The sequence below is a fragment of the Antedon bifida genome, chromosome 3, assembly GCF_963402885.1.
Source record: "Antedon bifida chromosome 3, ecAntBifi1.1, whole genome shotgun sequence".
NCBI classification, from domain to species: Eukaryota; Metazoa; Echinodermata; class Crinoidea; order Comatulida; family Antedonidae; genus Antedon; species Antedon bifida.
The window spans coordinates 29,383,248-29,407,701 of NC_136228.1; the positions used below are offsets into that span (position 1 = coordinate 29,383,248).

The 24,454-nt window shown below is 33.3% G+C and overlaps 1 protein-coding gene and 1 long non-coding RNA gene across 3 annotated transcripts in view; one reads left to right on the forward strand and one right to left on the reverse strand.

Moving 5' to 3' along the window:
• The first annotated feature begins 4,220 nt into the window (after window positions 1-4,220).
• LOC144836906 (heparan sulfate 2-O-sulfotransferase 1-like) overlaps window positions 4,221-24,454 on the forward strand; it is an 81,356-nt gene continuing 61,122 nt past the window's right edge. Inside the window, exon 1 of one of the 2 annotated variants that reach the window (XM_078691830.1) lies at window positions 4,221-4,761. In XM_078691830.1, the coding sequence (XP_078547956.1) occupies window positions 4,632-4,761 (130 nt within the window). In that variant the 5' untranslated portion in view covers window positions 4,221-4,631. Of the gene's footprint in view, window positions 4,762-13,872; window positions 13,923-24,454 lie in introns of those variants that run through there. The other variant, XM_078691831.1, reaches the window with a different exon arrangement.
• Window positions 7,699-8,262, reverse strand: LOC144836953 (uncharacterized). The gene is made up of 2 exons (XR_013611421.1): window positions 8,175-8,262; window positions 7,699-7,781 (listed from the first exon to the last, which is right to left on the reverse strand). It is a non-coding gene; the product is annotated as an uncharacterized LOC144836953 (long non-coding RNA).

The window sequence follows — 24,454 nt, forward strand, 5'->3', positions numbered from 1 at the left end:
CGTGAGAAAATTATAAAGTTGGTCTTATAAATAAATGAAAGACGCTAGTAAATTACCAACTGAACATTTTATTGCACTACAGGCTGTTTCTCAATCTTCAGGTGCTTGGCTCTGAATGATAGTCACAAGTGAATACAACTAAAGTTGTTCGAAGAAAGCAAACGCGTTTCTACATATTATACTCTATCAAGACATACTGTGTAAGCTTAAAACCATAATCTATTACAACCATTGAATTAATTAATAAATTAAGGCCTATAGTACAAACTTAACAACTTACCAAGGTTGTATCTCACAGACAAGCTTTTTTCCATCACTCTTCCATCAGTACTACATGCCTTACTCTTAACAAAAGAAACTAACAACGGGCCAGCGCAGTACAGCACACCTGGCTGAACATGCAAATGAACTCCAACAAAAACTAAACAATTGGTGGCAGCAGAACAATTAAGTACAGATAAATTATATTGGTCACAAAAGCTTCCATGCGATATATTAAATAGCACACACTCTTTATTCTTTTAACATATTCTTTGACATGGACCAAAATATTCGTCGACTGGCCGAGTGGTTAAGCTTACTCCGTGGTTAATGGATTGTTACATTAGTGGTTGATTTTTGTTACGTTAGTGGGTAATGTTACGTTAGTGGGTGACTGGCGCCGCAAATCGGCAGATCTTCAAGACGGTAACGGGACGATTCGGCCCTGAGATGATTCGGCCCGGGACGATTCGGCCCTGGGACGATTCGGCCCGGGACGATTCGGCACACTTAAATTTATCGGCTTTGATATGCATTTATAAGCATAAAATAAGCTTTTTTCCCCAAACTTTATTTTCAGAGCGACTATGGGGTAGTACTACTAGGGATAAAGATGCAATAAAGCAAACATTTTGTAAACATTGTCGAAAATGATCATTTTTTAGTCACGCGAACGATGTAAACAAGTTACGCCCTCTGTTGGTCGCTTGGCGAATGCACGAAATAAACAAGGTTTTCGAAGTAATAAATTTAATATAAAATTACGTTTTTTTAGTAATTTATTATATATATTATATCAAGATTGTCAATATCAATAAACACGGATTGTTAAACACCTTTAAAAACTGGAAAAATACCAAAAAAAATGAATATGAATTTGGTCTAAAGTGAGACGTTTCGGCCCACAAAGTGAGACGATTCGGCCCAAAAGTGGGCCGAATCGTCTCACCAAAAGTGGGCCGAATAGTCCCGGGCCGAATCGTCTCAGGGCCGAATCGTCCCTGAACCCTTCAAGACATTCCTCTCGACCATTGTTCTGGTCAATCTTGATTTCAGAAAGGTCATTGTTGCAATACCGGAGTTTAATTTAAAGAAAAAAATACTTCAATTGTTGTCTGTCAGACAATGGTTTTTGAGTTATAATTAAACGTTTCTTTTCTCTTTTTATAATGTGAATAACTTTGATATGAAACACAGACTCAATTTAGTTAATTTTATTGCTAAGGTCAAGTCTGGGGGTCACTTCATCACGCCTAGATACTTCAAGTGTGAAGTATCATATTACAAACAAAAACTTTCATGGACTGTTTTGATAATAATTCAATGATTATCTGACAGCCAATTACAGTATTATATAATGTCATGGGACTCATAAATACCAGAAATGCTTTGGGATTTGTCGTTTAACCGTTAGAATCTTTTCCAAGACGTTTTTTGGGTCCAGCAGCTGGTACCTATAAATTATTGTCGAGTGATATTACCTATGATTTAATGATACGCTGAGCAATTTGTCTTGACCTATCCATTTACTAGGCCTATAGGTCTTTGTGGTATTTTTGTGGTCAGACACACCATTTCGTATTTTCCATGATCTTGTTTGATATGTTTTACAAAATTTGTCAAAACACATTGAAGTATTATTGTTGAGGGAGAGTGTATCATTTCCAGAACGTATAACATGTTATCATTCTTATTACTAGTGCAGAATATTTCCCGAACATCTAGCTCTAGCTCTTACTTAAGTATATTTAGTTGATCATTTCTTACACTGTGGAAATAGAGGACATATATCACTGTTTATTTAGTCGTGATGCATTGCAGTTACATAATAAACAAAGACTATTGTTATCCACGCACCATCAAAATGTGTTTCATCGAGTAAGAACTTTTCAAGATAAAGCTTCCATTTTAATTTCGCATAGAAAGATAGCAACGATTTAGATGCGAGGTCCTTTGATGATTGATTATTCACATTTTATAAAATATTTTGTTTTAATAAATTAAACCAACTGTGCGATTTTTAGTAACATTAATTTTACAAAAATATGCATACATCCAAATCTACAAAAAGTGGTTTGTAGAGAACTAAAGGAACTTGTTGTAATTAAGCAAAATCCAAACATCCAATCTGATTACTACACGTTCGAAGAACTTTATGGATTTAACATATGAGACTAATGTATTACCCTTAACAACATTGTCAATATGAGAATGTTCTCATACATTTCTTGATATGAAAACTCCGAGATATTGGAAAAATCACCTGATTTAAGCATCCTTTTAATAAAATGAATCTTCGCGGAGAAGTACAAAATAGGCGGCGCTGTTGTATTTCAAATGCAATAGAAAAAAAAATATTTTCCGAACGCGAGTAAGATTTTGTTTTCGTAGGCTTAAAGTTTATTTGTTTGTAACAAAAAATAATAATAAAAATAATAGGTAATAAATTATTAAATTAATACTAAGTAGTTGTGGGATGTTTCGTTCAAAAAATCAATCGAACTTTATAATAATGTACTAGCTTATTTGCACATCGATAATTATTTAATTGACCGTATGGTAAAAATGTGCAATTGGTGACGTTTTGCCGACAGACTACTGGCCGACAGACTATTCACCGACCGGAAATTTTGCCGACATGGCATTTCACCGACAGGACATTTGGCTGACAGGGACATTTCGCCTACAGGACACTTCGCCAAGAGGTCATTTTGCCGTCAGGACATTTCGTCGAAAACCATGTTACCGACAGACAATTGACCGACAAGGCATTTTTCTACCATGTATAGGCGGCCTACGGTTGGCCGACAGACAGACAATTGATCGGCTGACAATATACCTACAAGTTACATTTTGACAGGATATTTTGCCTACAATATGGTCATAACCAATACACTAATTATAAATATTAGATTTTAACTGAATTGAAATATGTTTTCATGTTACGAACACCGACAACTTACTAGGACTATATCTTTTATAGATTTTGGTATTGATACATTTATTTGAAACTGCCAATTCAATGAAAACCATTATGACATATCCCTGAATAGAATTATAAATTAAAAAATAAAATTAAGGTGAAACATATTGAAAGTCTACTTATGATGAATGTCCGATCTTCTTGAAGATGATAGTGGACATACACTGCTATGACTGGACGACAGTAAAGGGAACTATAGTTTATGCATTTCGTTATAATTTTAAATGTCTTTTTCCTATAATAAAACGTCCTGTGTTACTACTTTCAATAAAAGTAATGAATGCAAGAATATATATTTGAACAATTTCTGGCACATATAATTTTTTTTCAGAACGAATATACGTGGTGTAGCGCAAACTTATATCAACATTTGATTTCGCCATGCAAACCTTCAAATAATATATTACTCAGATTTATATTACCGTATTTGTTCGAATAAACACCCCATCGCAAAAACGCCCAGACGTTCATTTTATTCCCCGAATAATAAACGCCCACCACATTAAATATTAGAATTTATTGCCTTTTACAATTTACCAAGCAAAACGTATTTTCTCACACTTCTTAAGACTACTCTCTTGTGTTTTTTTCATATATCTAGGGGGAATTTATACACCACAAAAAAAAGACGTCCCCTGGAATAAACGCCTCCTAAAAACCCTCCGAACAATAAACGCTCTTCGAATAAATACGGTATAATATTCATTATTTCTGAGATCGCTAAATTATCATGTCGGCAAATTGTATGTCGGCAAAATGATTTTCGACGAAATATTCTGTCGGCGAAATGACCTGTCGGCTAAATGTCCTGTATATAATAATGACTCTGTATCGACTGTAGTTACGCCCTCACCGTCTTTAAATTATGGTAGGCTTTAGAACTGTTATTAATTGGTAAAACGAGCCTAATCTTTCTATAAATATCCCACGTGAGCGATGAGGGCCTTCATGTAAACTTCTTTTTTGGGATTTTTTGATGATCGAGTTCATTTTTCCGCTCACAATGTTTCTTGGCTTCTTCAGCACACAAATGACTCAGACTTTTAATGAATGAGTCGTGTTCTCTTGTAATGGATATCTATTTAGCTTAAGTATCAGTAGAGTTTTATATCTATAAATTAACATCATCTTTTGTGGCTAGGACGTGTACATACATCGATCGATCGTAACATTTCCAGGCTGGGAATAAGCTGAGACTGGACGACAGTGTTTCTGCTTGCCTTCGGCCCCCGCGAGGAGAATGGACGTGATGGTGTGAAGATTTGTCTGGATCTGATTATCAAGAGCCTAGCTAGCTAGCCTGAGTTGTATGAATGTTGTGTTGTGCATTCGCGTATTTAACAGGCTTTATTTTGATTGTTTAAGAATAGAATAATTAAAGAGAAAAATGACAATGGGACTTCGTTCATTGCCCCAAACAAAGGCAACTCTCTTCATTATTATGGTTTTTTTGTTTATTGCAATAATTTCTGTTGAAGTTCAGATTCGAGATCTCCAAGATAATGTTCGTAAATTGGGTAAGTACAAAAGAATTAATTTAATAATAATATAGGCCTAGCCTAGTTAGGCCCTAATTAAGTTTCTGAAAACTTCTTGAAAGGGATTCCAGATATCTCTGCTGGCTGGGATTGTTATAAGTGAATGAATAAGAAATGTGATGTGTGTTATTATACCTTACCTATGTACCTTGAATATATTAATAATAATTAATATAATTACTCCGTTTCTGTTTTAGTGTTAAGCCCTGTCATACTAACCTACACCCAATTATACAATAGGTCCTGGTATCACCAGGTAGGAGCCTGGTATTGCCTGGTAGGTTTTATTATATAAAAAATCAATTACTTAATCATTTTCTTTCCAGAAACAAGTTAAAATATTGATATTAAATGATAAAAGTTTTCAGTTTCAAAATAAACCTTTTCAATATTTTTAAGCCGAAGTATAAGGGTCTTTTACACCTGTTCCAGATCGTGCTGGCAAATCCAGTCAAAGTCAATGTTTCGTTTTCACGGCTACGTGCATATCAATTGCCGCATAGCCGCGTCAACTTTAACACCTTTTTTACACTACAGTCCATGAAAGGGTTAAAACAATTGACAAAATCCTGTACAAGTACACTTGCGTCTGAGTTGTATTTCATACAGAATGCCGGTATTGTGTTGCGGCGAATATTATTGTAATATCATTACTACGTCATCAGGTGATCTGACTGGTACCGTCATTTTGCCCGCACAACCCTTTCAGATAGCTGTAGGCCTATTTAAAAATGAAAATGAAGGAGTTACCAAAGTGGAGCTGTAGCTTGGTGGTTAACATGCTTGTCTTCCAATCCCAAGCTCTAGCAGGGTTTACTGTATTCCTGACCAAGTGCCAAGGTCTCTTTCTCCACTCCACCTCCTACAGTAAGCCTCAAATGAGACTTAGTTTATTATTAGCACAATAAATTATAGTTTATCCATCCTTTGAGTGTACAGTCTAGAATACAAACCACACAAAAAAAAAGAATACTAAGTCTATTAATCATTAGCACTAGTACCTGTAGTTCATAGAAAGTTCATCATGTGTACAGTTAATAGTAACGGATTTATACTGTAATCAAAATTCTAAAAATGTGCTCTTTTTTAGTTACAGTACTGTATTGTTGTATAAAGGCTTACAAACAAAATACATCAACAAATAAAGTACAGTATACTGTACTGTGTATTTACAGTAGGCCTACTAAGTTTTTTTTTTACTGTACTGTGTGAATGTTAAGAACTGATATGGAAAAAACTGTGATGAGCTAGACAAGGATAATCTGTGGCTGTCTGCAGTATATTTTGTGGTCTTGCTATAATTAAATTCACATTCATTCTTGGTTTTGTGTTTAACTGTATTTTGTATGTGATTGGTAACAGGTTTAATAGTTCTCACCACAAATGAATAGCATTTTATTCTTGGTTGAGATTTGTTCTAAATCTGTGTCTGATACTAGATTTGGTGATCAAGAATACACAACCCAGTTGTCAATACATGTATTTTATTGATACAGTACTAATGTTTGTATTAAACCTGAACAGCACGGGAAATTTATAACACAGTATTGGTTGGTTGGTGTTGCCAGTGCTGCAGTGTTTACATTATTTCTGCATTACTAACTGTATGTACTGTAATCATACGGGTATTACAGTATTAGATTTCAATTCATATTTCGCATAAAACAGGTACTGTGGTTCTAAACCATTCATTTATCATTTATTTCTTGCAAATTGATACTTAATGAGTGTTGACAAAGTGTGAAGCACGGCGAAAATTAATGTGAGGAATAATAAATAGAAGGCCTTGTCTTTTAAGGCGAGCGAGTGTGATCACTCACCTAACAGTTTAACACATTCCTAAACCGCCCTTGAAGATTACGATTTACAACACGCTTAAATACAAACAGCACACCTATCCCTGAATGTATTGAGGAGTGCAATTTGTACCACACCTATAATTTTCGAAAGGCCTAAAATAAATATATAATAATATAACTTAAAAAATGGTGCCTCACATGCATTTTACGCTTGCCTCACTGCCTCGCTTTTTGTTATTACCAATTTTTAGTTTAACCACAATCCCACAAAGACAGACTTTGGTTATTAATAAAGTCTGACTGCATATTCTGCATAAAAAAAGTTTAGTTGTTTTATAATTTCATATTTAACAATAAAATGAATGCTTCCTGCAGTGTTTGGTATTGAAACTATCATCTCAATTATTTATACATGTATGTTTTTATTTATTATAGATTTTTGCAATTATTGTATTTTGTAGATACTGTAACTATAACATAACAGTTGTATAGACAACCTTGATAGAATAAGGCTGATCAATAGACATACATTTTTTTTTTCAATCAGTGTTTTTTGAAAATCACACCAAATACTGTAATGTAGTTTTGTGAATAGCCTAACAAACAGATGGTATTAATTTTATAAAGAGATGCACTACTACTGTATACAGTGCTGTAGACAGTCTGGAAGGTGGTTTATTGTACTTTTATATTTCCAATGCAAAACTGAGATTTTTTTATCTAAGTCTCCAGATAATCCTTGCTTTCTGAAGTGTTCAGCAAAGATACTGTACCTGAAACATTTTCATCAAAAAGGTCAATAACTACAGTATATTTTAGTGATAAAAATGTCCAATTACTTTTACTGAATCAAACATACAGTATGTAAAGATTTATTTGTACAGTGGAGCAGCACAAGTTTGTGTGTTAACTGTTAATGATGGTATCGAGATTCAAAATCCATAAAAAAAAACTATAGAAAACATTACAAGGTTATGGAAAAAATAGGCATTTGGCTGCTGGACTACAACCTCTCCCATTTGGTAAATTTAATATACCGTATATTTCGGTCACACCTGTGTATAAGACGCACCCCCTAACTGAGAGTAAAATATCGGTATTTTTTATATCGTCGATGTATAAGACGCACTTTATATTTCATCAAAACAATGTTTTTTTAAATTGTAATCAATATTATTGTAATAATATATTTTGTTATATCTACAACGGCGTCCTTTATTTAAGTTTTTTCTTACCTAGGCTCGGTCGCGCCCAGCCTCAACAAGTTCTTTCTAACTTGTTATTCATGAGTTTCACACCCGCAACATCAAGTGCATGACCGTGTGTGTAACACGCACGTGTGTGGGCTAGCCTCGCTTGATCATTTCACAGACAATCGTATTCGATTAGTATCTATGTATCCGAGAAGTGTGTACGCTAGGTCCATGCTATAATCAACTGGAGAATATACTAGTCGAATACCGTACACCATGTGGCCCCAAAGAAGGGCTTGCGCTGGAGGTACGGCGGTCGGCGATCGTGCGTATAACTATAAATAAATACTATTCCAATCGTAAACGTTTACAAATGAAATGTTATCGGAGCGCCTAAAACAGCTCCATAATTAACAAATCTTTTCATCATATTTAGTATAACATCACGCTAAAATGCCTTGAAAACTAGGCAGAAGCAGGTTGCCGTTACGTTACGGTTAGTACACTGTAGCTAGGCCTAGCCTACTCAGGCCTAGCCAACGATGTACAGTACAATCTGTGTGGTGAGGCATTTATGTTCGGTGTATAAGACGCACCCTTAATTTAGAGGTCAAATTTGCGTGTCAAAAGTGCGACTTATACACCGAAATATACGGTAGCTGTAACATGCTGTCTGAACCATCAGCACTAGTACTACTGTATGTGTCCACCAAGCTACTGTAGCACAGATTGGTATAGTACTGTAATTAATTATACTATCCAACTTGACTTTATGGTTACTTTTTTTTGTTATCGGTCTTTGGACCATACATTAAATTATCACATGTCAAGTGGACTTAAAGTAGTACTTTAAACTTGTACTATATCAATATCATGATCAGTTTGTGAATTCAATATTTCCGGAGCTACAGTAGATATTCATGTACTTGAGGATTTATGATAATTAATTATTCATTTGACAGTGCATTAAACCCATAAAACCAGATGATTGGTGTTTGAATTGCATTAAAAAAATGTAATTCACTAGACAGAAACTAATGAATACAGTATATTACCAAAAAGTCTCCTAAGGCACATAATTAATTGTTGAAGATACAAGTAAGGAATACTGTGATAGGACCAAATATAATCCCATGCTTAAATATACAGGTATAATCCAAACCTTGAATATAATCCCACTCTAATTTAGGCTAAGTTGGGATACAGGAGTTTAGTAAATTCCATTTTAATTGTAATCTTAAATATAAACACAACCCCCCTCCCCCAACCACCACTTAGTCTATTATGTGACTAGCTTACCTGGATGAACCGACATAGTTGGTGCTGTAGTACAGTATAGTACAGTACTTTAATTTGATACATTTTTATTTGGAAGTCCTATCAATATTTATTTTCTTTAAGAGAATATTGCTAAAAACAAACTTGCATTTTTTACTACAGACGTCACTTTACAGTACTATTTCCAGCTAATTTCAATCAGTATATTTCTATACAGTAAGATGTTTATAATGCCTACAAACTGAGAAAAGTGTTAATGTCTAGCCTAATACAGTTTTCTAGATCTATTAATATCAATCTCTACATCAATATCTTTATGCAAATCAGAATACTAAAAACCTAAAGACTGTTTTTTGCACTCGTCGAGGGTTTCCAGATTATACCTTAATTTAATTAGGATGTACAGTATTATTGAGCATTTGCCAATAAACATTGTGGTACTGTATATATAGTAGGAATGACTGATTCACTGCAACGAGAGAATCTTTGTTTTTAAAGTCATACTTACTACAGTGCTGGGTCATCTACAAACATTTAAGAATCAAACAATTAAACTAATATTTTTAAATAAAAAAAAAAAGAATAAAAAAATATTGATTTAACATATTTCATACATGAATAATATTTTTTTTAAATTAATGGATGGAGGAAGTGAAAACGTTTGTTATTGTAACATTTAATTACTAATACTATTTAGTGAAATTTATGATTAAAATACTCCAGGCAAGCATCATTTGTGACCAAAGGGCTAACTGTACTGTATAACAAAATAAATTGATCTAGACACAAAAAAAAGTTCCCGCCACTGAAGTAATATTTAACAGTAAGGTATGTTCAACAACAAAGTTCAAGTATATTTACCTATGAAAAACCAAATCAACAAGTTAGCAAATCATGTAGTTAAAATATTTACACACTATAGAGGTTGATGATAAAAAAAGATATAAAGAAAAAAACAGTACAGGTACTATTAAAGTATGGTTTGCAATAATCATAGAGCTGAGAAATTGAACTCAATTGTCTATGGATGTTTCGCACTGTACTATGCAAAAATTACAAGTGTTTAAAATTTGAGTTAGTAATGAGCTAGCTGTTAACATTAAACAGAGGAGAGAGATGAACTCAAACGGCTACAGATACTTGCATGAAAAACACAAAATCTTCAAAATTTACATTGACAGTACATGCTTAGCTTCCTTAATCAGTTACTCTCTACTAACTACCCTTAATAATGCCGTAAAAAAATAGAGATTATGTTTCACTTTCGCGGTAAGCTATTCGAGGCCAATGTTATGTACACTGTATGTAATGTAATGATGTACCAGCTGTTAGGTTATTGAGTGTTAAAATATGTGATCACCAATGAATTATTGTAAAAAGCTTCATGATTTAAGACCAAGGTGACCGGTTTTAGTCAAACATTTAGTCTTAATGCGTCACTATGTAATTTGTATCCAGCCTACTTTACCCTAAGCGCATTTTTTGTACAATAAGCGTGGAAACCTGTGGAAACTATGAAAGAATTTGTCAGTCTACATTATTTCGTGCCAGCTTACCTGGATAAACCGAAATTGGCCTATTTCTCTCGGAGAAGAGCAATACAACTTGAATAAAAAACACCCACCTACAGGTATCCGATAATGTGATAACGTCTGAATGAATGAATCAAGTTTTTATGCTCAACCAGAACCTACTGCATATTTCTTCGATTTGAACAAAAAATAATGATAAAATATACAGTATGTTGGGATACTACAACTTGTTACATTTTACTTTATTGGTGAGATGTTCAGCAAACCTCTCTTGTCTATGTTCACAATGCTACAGTACCACAGTCACCTCAAACCGACTAGAGGCAAGTTTGCCCAAGGACATAGCTTGTGGATGATACAAATGTCTTTTTTTGTCCTTGGAAGACAAAACGCATTTATGGTCTATCCAGGTAAAAGCATAGATGACTACTGTACTGTACAGTACCAACACCACTCATGGTTTAGTGGTGTGATACTACCTGTATAACTAATTATTTTCTCCCACATCTCATTCAGCTACAAACCTGTTATGGTCATATATTCCACACTTCTGTACACTACAGTACTGTATACTATTTTTACAAAATCTATGAAGAATCGCCAAGTCCATGAGATACAGCATTGTTTCTTAGGGCGTAAATTGCTACGATTGTCTAATACACTACAGTAATTTTACGGTTGACAATGGTTATTATAATATTTCTATAGAGTATGATATTAAATGAAATGATCTGTCTGCTGTCTGGGATATTCAGTGACAATTGTAAGGATAATTGGAGTCAATATTGTTTTGATTGTGTTTAAATTATAGGCTTAATTACCTAATTCTTTTGAGTTTATTAGAAGAATATTGATAAAATTATTGTAGCATACATTATTACTACAGAGAGTATTATACTCTCTGTATCTCATCTGAAATGATACTTGATGTGTGTATTTTATGAGTCATATTGAGCACATCAGGATGTATTGTATTTAGTTTAAACAGTATGTCAAATCTATTTTCTCTCAATTTTAGAAATCTATTAATGTCCGTGTACAGTATAGCATTGTTTTATTTAAGTACAAAAAAAAATATCTACAGTACACAGTATACAACCATAAACGTCCCAGAAGCCTACAAAGAAATTTAGGCTAGGCAACAGGTACTGTACATTCACAGTAATTACTGTAGACCAGAATGCCCTGTAAAAAAGTAATACTGTACCATACTGAAACACTTTAATAAAGTTTCCAGGCTACTTCCACCCTGTATGTAGGCAAAAATACCTGTACAGTATATAAATGTAGTACATGTACTATCTACAGGTATTTTTGCCTATCTAGTTAGTACAGTATGTGCAGGTACTGTACTGTATAGATTTATGTGCGTGCATGGTTTGAAGTTACTGTTTATGTATTGTACGATTGGCTTTGTATAAGATTTGGTAATTAACTTTATGATATTCTTATTTTGTTCAATGAAGTATTTGAAAGCAATATAATAACTATGTTGATGTGCTAGTGTAGGCTAGAAAAAGTTGCCTGTAACTGTGTGAGTTCATTCTGTGGTTTAACTGGCTGTCTACAGTCAAGAGTAGGGCTTCACCATTATTTACACAGTAAAGGAAACCATTCTTGGTCATCCACATTTCCTGTTTAACTTGTTTTTAAATCATAAAAACTTGACTAATTCATCAACTACTAAGCCACGTTGGCATTAAAACAAGTGTTGAACTTGAAATGCCATCTTTAAAGTTTTGTTGATTTTATTGTTGATTTTTTTTTACTCTCCGTCTGTTCAACTTTATTAAGAATGTATTATTAAAGAATGGATAGAGTAGAGTATACATTCTCTGTGTAGCCTGAACTATGTCATTGTCAGCTATAGCTACAGGTGGTTAACATGTTTGCCTTCAAATCTCAAGGTACAGGGTTCAATCCTGCCTAGTGTCATGGCTTTATTGTGTGTTCTTGTTAATTTGATTAAATTTTGATAATTACAGACATCTTTATATTTATAGTTACTCTTTATATTGTTGTTTTTACGTCTTTATCAGTTTTGTAATTTAAAGCCATGCCTTCACTTACCTGGATAAACCAACATTAGGCCTTTTCCCCTGCCTTTACAATGATCTTATTGTTTTGGATTCATGTCTAGCAAATAATATTAAACCTACAGTACATACATGGATATTTCTTTCTTTGAAAAGAGAACATTGTACTATTACTGTTGTCTCATGTTATAAATTGAAATAATACAGCTTGTCCAATGAAATGCTTATTAAATGTAATAACATACAGTTAGCTTGTAAGAAAAAAAACATCATACATACAGTACAGTACAGCTATATTAAAAGAGTACCATCAAAGCAGAAAATAAAACAAATTGTACTGATACTGTGTCCAGTGTTCTTTAATAACTAATGCATTTATACACCTGCTTGAAATATATTTTATAAGAGCAGACTAATTTGAGTCATTAATATACTTTTCAATTATTTGAAATTCCTGATGGAATCTTCATTCCCGTCTATATTTCTGAATTACTTGTGTCTTTGCAATTTCTTTTAATTGCTATGCGTTGGAAGTAGCATTGCGACCCGGTTTTTTCTAAACCATCTTCAGTACTATCATACGTTACAAATGAACCATTAACGAAGGTGATACCATATTTTATTCTGTCAGCAACTGTTTAATACAAAAGAAACGTTATAATACAAATAATGAATGTATATGAGTTAGATGGTGAGAATATTTCATGAGTTGAAAAATTGACTTGATTTTATTTTTAACGAGAAGAGGCCGAGTTAAATTCATCGAATGAGGTATCTGTCAATTCAATGAATATAAAACATTCATTATTTGTTTTATATAACACACCTACTTTTATTCGATTTCCATTGTAAATCATTGACGAATGCTAGGCCGGGAAGCTATAGGCTAATAAAAAGGCAGTGCTCCAACTTTAGACACGGAGTAGAACATAGTTATAGTCGGCGCGCACAACAAGTTGATTTACGAACGCGATCAGTCAAATGCGGTGTGTGGCAAAAATTCTCAAAATGTTTACAGAAATTTGAACGTGCATTAGGGCACAATTATTAGATATCACTTTTCCAGGGCTAATTCCATGACACGTGATGCGTAATTAACCAATCAAATTGAAAGAATGCAATCAGGTGTGTTATTATACAGTGTCAATAAGTCATTTATTTATGATTTTTTAAAGAAATTATTTTGTCATGAAGATGTGAAAGAAATAGTGTCCATTTCCAATAATCGTGACTACTAACAATGTGCTGGTTACCAATTAACTAGCAGAATTAACAAGCTTTTCATTAATTGGTGTAATTAGGGTAAGTAGTGTGTTATAATTAAATTTAACAGTTTAATCAATTTCTTTAGTGAGCTACGGTTCGTTAAGGAGGACACTTGTGTCCAGTTTAAGACCATTTTAATTAAATTCTAGACTAATTCTAAACAATACAGATCCATACCTGAAATAATTGGTCTATTCAGTGTAAATATGATGTTTACATACTAGGTTAGGTTTTTTATTAAAGCTGTAAACTTTTCAGACCACGACCTAGATCCAGTAAATTAGAATCATGCCTTTTATTATTAATATTCTTCAAATGATACCTGTAGTACAAAACCTCAGTAAGTTGTGTTACATTGGCTAACCTGTAGTGTTAACTTTGATAACTACAAGATGCTACGCTAAACCTTATTCAAATTACTGTATATCCCAAGTTTAGTGCTTATGGAATCAGTATATTGGAGAACCTATGTAGCACACATAGGTACCCCATAGATAGAGGTAGTGTACAGTAGGTAGGATGCAATTGTACTGGACAGAGGAAGGCTTGGCCACAGGTCTACCTTCAAACATTTGTTAATACCTACAGTACTCTACAGCTTATTTTAAGGCCTTCCACCCAACCTTAATTTCAACAGAGCACCCACCCAACAAGACCCTGTACGTAGATACCCAAAATGCCTAAAACTCCTATACTTTTTGACTTCCATCTCCTAAACTTTTCAGCTAAATCCAGGACTTTCTTTTTTTCTCATGTATTGGGTTCAAACCAATGTAGGGCGCTAACTCAGCTTTCTTAGAAAAGGTTTTTAGGTCGCTCGATGTTTCTCGATAATCGACTCGACGAAATTATAAGGTGAAGCATTATTGATCGATATAATAAATAGGTCGTTTTAATTCTGTCCTTTAGTTTCATCATTGCAATTTAGCTTAGTACTGGTCAATTGCCAATTACTGATGGTCAAATTATTTTCTAGCGGCATGTCTTTCAGGCCTTACATTATTTGGTTGTTTTTAATCTGGGCCATATTTTGAGACCTTTGCTTGAACGAAAGTGGCCGAGTCAGAGGGCCTCACAATTGGGTTAGCATGGCACTCATCTACAATATTCAGCTGAATCGTGAAAGAATTATTTACTGTACACCTCCATGGCTGGATGTATAGTAGTTGAGGATATTACAATTTATTTTATTCCTGATGTTATTATTATTATTATTATGATGTTTTTAAAAGCCTCAGCCCTCATTGTCGGGACTGAGTATGAATATTCTTGTTCAAGTATAAAATTCTACCATCCTCCTCAACCACTTGCCCTTGGTACAGTGTATTGCTGGTGAAAGTTTGGTCGATAGATTCCATTTTTGTCTGGATTACTGTTACGATTTTGCTTTTGCGAAATTTCACGTGTAAGATCATGAATTCAAAAGATTCCTTGCAATCCGAATGGCAATACTGTATCACTCTGTTAAAGTCTCAGAAAGACAACCCTACTGTATGTGTGTGTGGTTATTTCCCACATGTCAGAAATGGTGCCAGACAGAACACCACATTGTTGGGAATGTTGTTATGCCTTGTGTGTCCGGCAGAGTACCATCATTGTAGGAACGCCTAAGTATGAAGGATTGCGAAGAGATCGGTATAATGACGCCCAGGAAACATGTAATAATCAGAACAGGATGTGCCATGGCACCGTGTGTGAATATGATGTACGTCAGCACCGCCTCTGTTATATTAATAATTTATTGGTTGACTCTTTTGGAACAGAGGAACACTCTTTCATAGAAGAGGTTCGACGACATAATTTTAGAATGAAAACTTTGTTGGCTCATTGACTTTATCAATTGTACTGTAGACTAAATATTCTCTGTATTAATCTATTTTATTATGTTATGAATTTTTAACAAAATAAAGGAAGTAATTTAGATAGGAGGATGTGGTATACCACAAGGTATAACAAGTAATAATCTAAAAAAAAAAACATAACATTTGATACTGATAGTTAAAATAGCAATAAGTGTGGTAATGTAAAAACATATTTTTTTTTATTCAACTGTGTATTATTTTCCGCATACTGTACTCGGATCAAATTTTTGATAGTAAGTATGTAAGTATCCCGACAAAGATTATGTATTATAGACAAGTTTGAGTGGATATGTAATCCCCATATTTAAAGGGTTGAAATTTTACCATGTGTGCATATTGGGTGTATCTATATTTAAATTGCTATTTTGTATAAGACCACAATTCTACTGTACAGTACAGTATCTTCAAAGGTATACTACAATTTGAATACTATAGGTAGAAACCTTTGTTTTCTTTGCCAACTTGTTCTATCACATTATACCATTTTGCTAAACCTAGCTTAACAAAATGAAATTATAAAAAAAGTAGTAGTTCTATTGTTTATAAGCAAGGAGGAATAATGAATTTTAAAGATAATTTTCACACAAATAGGAAAGATGTTTTTGCTAACAATTCTAGATGCTGGCCCGGTGTATTTAAACATGGAGTAAAGTTACTCCATGATTTAAATAGTACTCTAATATTACTGTGTGTTAAACCATCATCTAAATTCAGTATAACTGCAAAATTACATCACTGTGGATTTCACTTATAATTATCATGGAAAAATGACAAGATTTTATCGGATATTGATGTGTGACATACTTAAAAGTATTACTGCTCATGCTCATTAGTAGCAGACAGTAATAGAGTATGGTTATAGAGTAGACATGGTTCAGCGATTGTAGATTGAAAGCTAACTATACTCAGCATCAATTACCTTTATATAGCTTTACTAGTTTTCGATTCTGAAATAGATACGCAAAAGCTATGATTTGTTTTAGCCTACATGCAAGACAGTCTCTAAAATCTCAGTGCATTGCAGTTTTTGTTTAAAGCATGTGTTCATACAGTAGATATTCCAGTGGTTGTATTCACCAATCGCATTTAAAGTGAGATATTAAATTTCCATTAAATACCAAGTATTTTACTTTGTGTCAATAAATTATTAAGGATTTCCCTTTGGTATTCACTTAATTTTTAAATGTTAAGGGTGTGTTTGACTTGTCTATTTCGTGCCTAGCTTACCTGGATAAACCAACAATAGCCCCTTCTCCTCGAAGAGTGAGATATAACTCGAAAAGTAGAAGTTTGTGGGCAGGCTCCCACTTGAGGGCATAGTTCATGGACTATACCATTTGTGGAGAGGGGAATTCAATGAAAACTTCTACTTTTCGAGTTATATCTCACTCTTCGAGGAGAAGGGGCTATTGTTGGTTTATCCAGGTAAGCGGCACTCATAGACTACCAACACCACTGTTGGTTTGTGTAATCTTAGAATTGTGGATGGCTAACTGTAGGTACTGTACTGGGATATATTCCTGTGTCAAGATATTTAATGGTAGTTGACTCAACGTTAATACCAGGGTTCTCCCGTTTTGCTGCAAAGAAATTGGGCTAATTTATTCACAGTATTGTACTGTTATTAGTTATTTGGTCGCAACAGAGACATGCCCTGGTATTTAGTCTTAATATACCCATTAACAATATTAATGTGCTTGTATATAAAGTCTAGCAATGTGTTTGATACTTCAATTCAAGTAGACATTTCATTTGTTTGGAAAGAATACAGAGCCTAGTCGTAAATGCCAATTGTTCTATTTTTTGTTAAAAGCTCGTAAATCATTATTACTGAGATGTTTTTATTGTGACCAAGATTTGTGTATATCGCAAATGTCTAACTGTATTTGCCATATTGATAACGACGGGAATTTCATTATCGTTTAATCACATTTGGAAGGTTTCCAATCGTTCACTATCGGTTTTCCTGTACAACTTTCCTGCCACTTGTTTTGAATCTCAGCGAACTTTTTACTCAGCATTTTAAATGTAAACATTATTCAAATTAGTTCATTCTTTAAGAAAATTTAGCACCACTTTTAAAAAAAAATGCATTTTTTTACGACACTTGTTCTAACCTGTACTTTTTAGTTTTACCTCATAGGGTTTTTTATTTTGTTGCAAAGGTTTATATTTTATAAACAATAGAAAAGTTATCCTACATTAGGCCTATATTTCATATTTGAAAACTGCAATTACATGGTCAATTTATCAGAACAAAATAATTAAAGTGCTTCTGTTCCAATTTCCGCTGGACGGTATAAAATGACCTTTAAGGTCATTGCTATTACAATTTGAATCGTTTTGATCCTACGAGTCGTACAGCATGACTGATCGGTCAAATTGAACTTCCGTTGGTACTTGTCGTAATGATTTGTCACTTTTTATTGATTTTTGTTTGTTGAATCAATACGGAAAAATTTACATTCAAAATAACTGATATTTTGAAATGAATATGATGATTAAATTTGATGCCATGTGATGGGGAAAATATCTCCTGACTCTCCTAGAATTTCACTTTCGTTTTAAACATCCAACAGCAAGAAACTCACCAATTACAGCATAGATCCCTATAATTTACCTCCGCCAAGGAGGTATGCACGCTCGGAGTGGCGTTCTAGTTTATCATGTTACTAGCGAGCTTTCGTAACGGGACGGTAAACGTGCAGTACGGCCGGTTTAACCAACCGTGACCGTACTCATTTACTAGGCTCTCGTCATGTCTGTTACTGTTTCGTTTTGTTCACGCGACGGGAACATGTGCGCGACGTCATAGTGCGATCAGGTATCATCATCAGTTGTCTCGGCTTTCAGCATCTCACACAACATGGCGAACCTACATAGGGTACGAGATGCTCTTGTTGCTGCCTATATTTCAGATGTTCTAGACGAGGAAGAATTCATTATGTTGTACCTGTATATAGTAATCCTGATTTTCAGTATAAAAGTGATGAATATCAATTCAACTTAGATAAATTCAACAATGATGAATGCAACAGCTATTTCAGGCTAGGCCTAGGCCGAATCTCTAAGCCAATTTTTTTATTTTATATTTTGCATCACTGATCTAGAGCACTACATTGTTAGTTAGTAAGTAATGCTTAAATTAAATAATTAAATATATTTTTACTTCTCTGGAGGACCAAACCTAAAGCCTTGGCTTATTAATGCGTTCTGCTCACACAATTGTATTTATGTTTCTGTATTATATTGTATTGTATTGTGTGAAACAATAAACTTGAAACTAACTTGACATTAATGAACATTCATTTAATATGCTATAGCCTAGTCCATGTTTGATTACAATAAGTTAAAATAACGACTGATTAAACTGCTTTACTCTTGACGATACTACTTCCATCGTGTCCTCCGTAATTAAAATACACAGCTGAATGTACGTTTCAGACAGGACGCTATTTCTTCTCACTACCGTTCTCAAATTTAGCGCTACGGTGAGTCTCAAATTTCTGCGCATGCGTGGATCACATTTCGGTTCAAATTACCGTACTGAACTACTTCCGTACTACAACGAAAGCTCGCTATTATGTCTCATACAGTAGGTAACGGAGTAGAGTTTATAAAGAGCTATGAGTTAGAGCCATGTACACTAGGTACAGTACGCTAGGTTAGGATTGAACCCTGTCCATTGAGATAGAAGGCAAGCATGTTAAACCACCTAGCCATAGCTCTACTACTTTAAATAACTCAAGTTCAATAGATAATTCTACTCTTTGTCTTTTAAACACCAACCAACAGGTTATTTAAAAAAATTATTTTTAGTATTCCATACTACACAGTACAGTCCAAAATCATATGATAATAAAATCAACTCATAAAATAATTCATTCGTACACCCTCTGATTAACACCAAATGTGTTTTAATATTAAACATCATCATATTTTGATTTGCTATTTTGTATTTTTATAAGCAGGATTCATCTGCCCTATATTTTCCCTTTTTTCAACGATTTCCTGCGATTTGTTTTGTGGGATCAGTATTCTCAAGGTTGAATAGCTGTTGGTTTTCAATCTACTGATACTGTACTGTACTGTATATTAATTGTTCGTCTTCGAGGAGGTTTGTTATAGACCTACTCAGTTTCCCATTTGACCATGGCAGATTATTAATTAATAATTATAATATATTACCACTTCAATGATGACATTGACAAACATATTAATTTGTCTACACTATCAAACTAGTTCGACGAAAAAAGTTTGATGTGCCCAAATATGGTACAGTAGTAATATGACATCATCGAGTCAATATGGGCACGAACACATTTTTTTGTCACATAAAGTTTGATAGTGTAGACATCCTCTTATTAAAGCAAAATTTTAAATAGTGGTCTCTCTTCGGTTCATTTTACTATCAAAGAAAATTGATTGTAATGTATGGGTATAGGCCTACACACAATAGATTGGTGGTACAGTGAGTTAATACTTGCTTTTACTAATCCGAGGTCCTATTTTTATATCATGGCTATGTACAGTATGTCGGAGTACCAGCATTTGATGTTAACTGTAATGTTTTTTATGAAATGAATTACATTTTTATTGAATAAAAAAAAATGAGAAAAAAAGAAATTTTGCAAAAAAAAAACTCAAGTGCCTTGCATGAGACTTATTTAATCCAGAATTTATTTCTTGTAAAATGTTTTATAAAATGCCTGTATCAATCCTGATCACCTACAGTATGAATCCCTTTATTTATACTGTGATTCATCCCTTGATTGTCGAACATAATGTAAGCATTAAAATATTAACACACACACTGTTTACAGACAGACTGAGGTTGAAATACTGTAGTGCATTCATTTATTTTCATTATTAATATCACTCCATTGAACACCAGTACTCTCTTACTATTATCTCATGGATTTAAATTTTTTATCACAAATAATTTGAGATATTAATATGCATTGGTCTTTCAACAAATTTAATGGTGTTAAAGATGAATTCCTTTGCTTTTGACAATCAATAAAATTCCCTAACCTGAACATTATTAGTCTGGCCACATTCAAACGAGCAGTAGGACTAGTCTACAACTCCCTGGGGGGTGTTTCCAGTTATGCATGAAGTCGCAGCAGGCCAAATCATTCAATGTGTGAACGTACCTCTGCATAATAAAGTTCCGCATTGCATCGTACATTTCATTGATAAAAACAGGTAACCCTGATAATGATGCAATAAACAACACTACACAGTATTTTAAACAATTGATATAAATTACTTTTGGTCCATGGTTAAACAATGCTATCTGGTAAGTATAGTATTCCATTTTCTTAACATCATACACTAGATCCTGCTTGGATTTTGTTTTTTAAATGTTTTTTTACAAATATTTTTAAGTCTATTTCATGGCTAGCAACCTTGATAAACCAACAACAATCTCCTCGAAAAGAGCAAGATACTCAAAAAGTTGAAAGTTCATTAAATAGGGTTGTTCCCATTTGGGGGTGTGGTTTGTGGACTGTACTCTATATATCTCGCTCTTCAAGGAGAATAAAGCACTATCACCTGGTTTTTGTAATTTCAACACACATACAGATTTGTAGTACAACTTTACAAGAACAACGAATCATCAAAAATTCAATGAATTATTCTGCAGAACTTTAAATACTGTACAGTGTACAGTAGCTTCAATTAATACAGACAAAAATAGCTTTTGGAGCCGATTGAAAACCTGCAATGTCCAATATTAAAATGCTAATATAACCACAACTTTAGCTTTTGTTGAAATGCTTGCGATAATTTTTATAACACTCGCTGACAAAAGTAATGGCATTGAGCATCATCATTATTCTGAAGTACGGTTTGGTTTTGACAAAAGTTGCTTTTTAGAGTTAATAGGCTTTTTAGCACTTTGATTCATTTAATAACTTTCAATGTCCATTGTTAATTGCTAATTTGTGTTCTATAGATGGATATTTTAAGACACAGTTCAAAGTAATTGAGTTCAATTTTCTAATTAAGAATGAAATTCCATCAATACGTAACCAGTTATTTTTGATCGGTTTGTTTTGACATGGAATAAATTTCCATTTTTATCTGCCATTTTTTAAAGGTAATTATAAACACCAACATTTTTAGGCAGTAAGTTGTGACTAATCAAAGTTTTTTGCTTAAAATATATTTTTTAACTTCTTTTAGTTACTCAATACAATTTCTTCAAATACGTAACAAACTTGATATTTTTTTAGGTACAGCAACATTTTAGGCATTACCTTACAGTATGTTGTGACCAATCAAAGTTAACATTTTTTGCTTGTTATATTATTATTTTTAAATTTCTTTATAGTTACTAAATACATTAAAAATTTTTGTTGTTGTAAAAAAACCTGTTTCGATATTAAAGGTAATTTCAGAAAACAATTATAATCTGTGAAATGCCAATCTGTAAAATAAAGTTATTAGTGTGAAATTGTTAATATTCTGTGCACATTTCAGCTATAATTGTAATTTTTATCAATTGAATGACAAGCATTGATTTGATACTTGACAAGAATAGTTTAAAAGTAAATATGTTATATTTTTTACAGTACTGTAGGTGAAAGATATTTCTTTCTCTACAGATTTTTGTGTACCAATTATCAAAAAAATGCATAACCGATATCAATCAAATTCATTACACCAAAACTTCAGGTCAGGGGTCAACATATTAGCACAAAAGAAAAGTGCGCAATCTTGCATCAACATTTAAAAAATCAATTAAGATTTTAGAAGATTTCTTTTTAATTGACTTTAAATCCTGTACATTCGTTGAGCTTAGAAAGAGACTTAGAATAGCAAATTAAAAGCATAGCAATGTCAAAGTCAGTGAACTTATTGATCTGATGGTCTGGTAATTGCTCGTCTTCACTATTTCTCGGCTATAATAGCATTGACTTAATTGGTTGTAATAATATTATTGTATTGTTATACAGAAGCGTTATTCACAGTGCATAAATGGAGTTCAATTTAATTGTTACAATGAGTTGAAGTCAATTTATATCAAGTAATATTCCATTGCCAAATGCTTTTTGTGCAATTTCAATTTACTGGGAAAATATTACTTAAAATATCTGATTTACCAGAAAAATTTAATTGATTGTGTACTTGTCTCTACGTTGAAAAAAGTAATTCATACCCTTAAAATTGAATTAAAGATACCATAGGCTTCTTACAACACAGGTGGAATGGCAGGGATGAATACTCGCCCACAGATGCCTCATGGACTATTATGCAATCCCCTCTTTTTTCCCATATTGTTATGTGCTTTTGCGTTACATGCGTATATTTAAATTTAAATATCTTTTTGTACTGGTTGAGCAGTCTTTAACAAACTTTGAAATTAGTTTTATATATTTATTATTCTGGATGGGTTTCCTTGAAATTGAATTGAAAAATGCAAGATGATAAAGCAATTAAGTTACTGTATGTGCCATGTTGAGTGTACACCCTGTATGTTAAGAATAGAAGATGGATGGAAATCCTAATGCCTTTATGATGGACTTGTAAACATGAAAAACGAATTGTGAACATTCACATGATGAAATAGAGGTCTTACTCTACAGTATTTTACCAATTGTGAACTCTGACCCATTGAACACACACCACATCAAACCAGCATTTGAAATAGACACGTTGGTATGTAACTAAAACTAAAAGATGATACAAAAAATGGTTTTAGGCTAATTATATTTCTGTGTACATCTGGCAAAATTGTAATCCAAACCTCTGTTATGTACACAATTTGATGACAAGTCATATTTTAAAATAGATTTGACAGCGACAGTCTTGTGTGGAGTGTCGTGAAATGGCGACACTGTATCGCAAAATTGGTATATCTATGATGATTGTTGTAATGATGTAGTTTGATGTCCAATGACTTTTATTCTATGCAGTTCATTACAGTAGAAATCTCTAGTGTACTTGATACAGAGAAAAACTTACTTACCTCAGGAAAAAAAAAACATTTCTTTTTCAACCTGTAGTTTGATAAAGTTAAAAACAAATCAATTATAAAAGCATTTATCTTCAGTTTGATTAAGTGTAAATAACATTCCAATGTCTGAACTGAAAACAATACATTTTTATGTGGATTAAAATAGTTTTCAAGCAATGAGTTTAAAAAACAGTTCACTAAACTCAGTATAGAACTACAGTACAGTAGATGAAGAAAGATTGTGTCAGTGACCGTATTTATCAACTGATACAATTAAAGATGTTTTTTTTTAGTTTAATTTATAAATTTCTTCTTATACTGGAACGTCTTCAGTAAAGACTGTTCTCCCAGAGATAAAAGCTGAGTCCAGAACCGTGCTCAGCACAGTGGGAGACAATCCGCTACTCTTTCTGAATAGTGCATGTTCATAATATCAACAAGATGACGTAGGACGTGGCAATGAGAGTAAAGCACAGTATGTTGCCTAGGATACATGTATGATACAGACTGTGATAGATCTTGAACCATGCCTCTCAAACTGTAGTCAAATATCCCTTGCCAAATTACGCTGCGCACTCTCTCACATGGCAACATTGTTTCCTTCTGTTAATTCTATAAGGAAAAGACAAAGCGACTTATTTTGATATACTATTGTAATACTCATACACTTCAAAGTACTAATATAATACTTTGCATAAAGTTACAGTGCAATCACAAAGGGAAGTGTGCCATTGGAAATG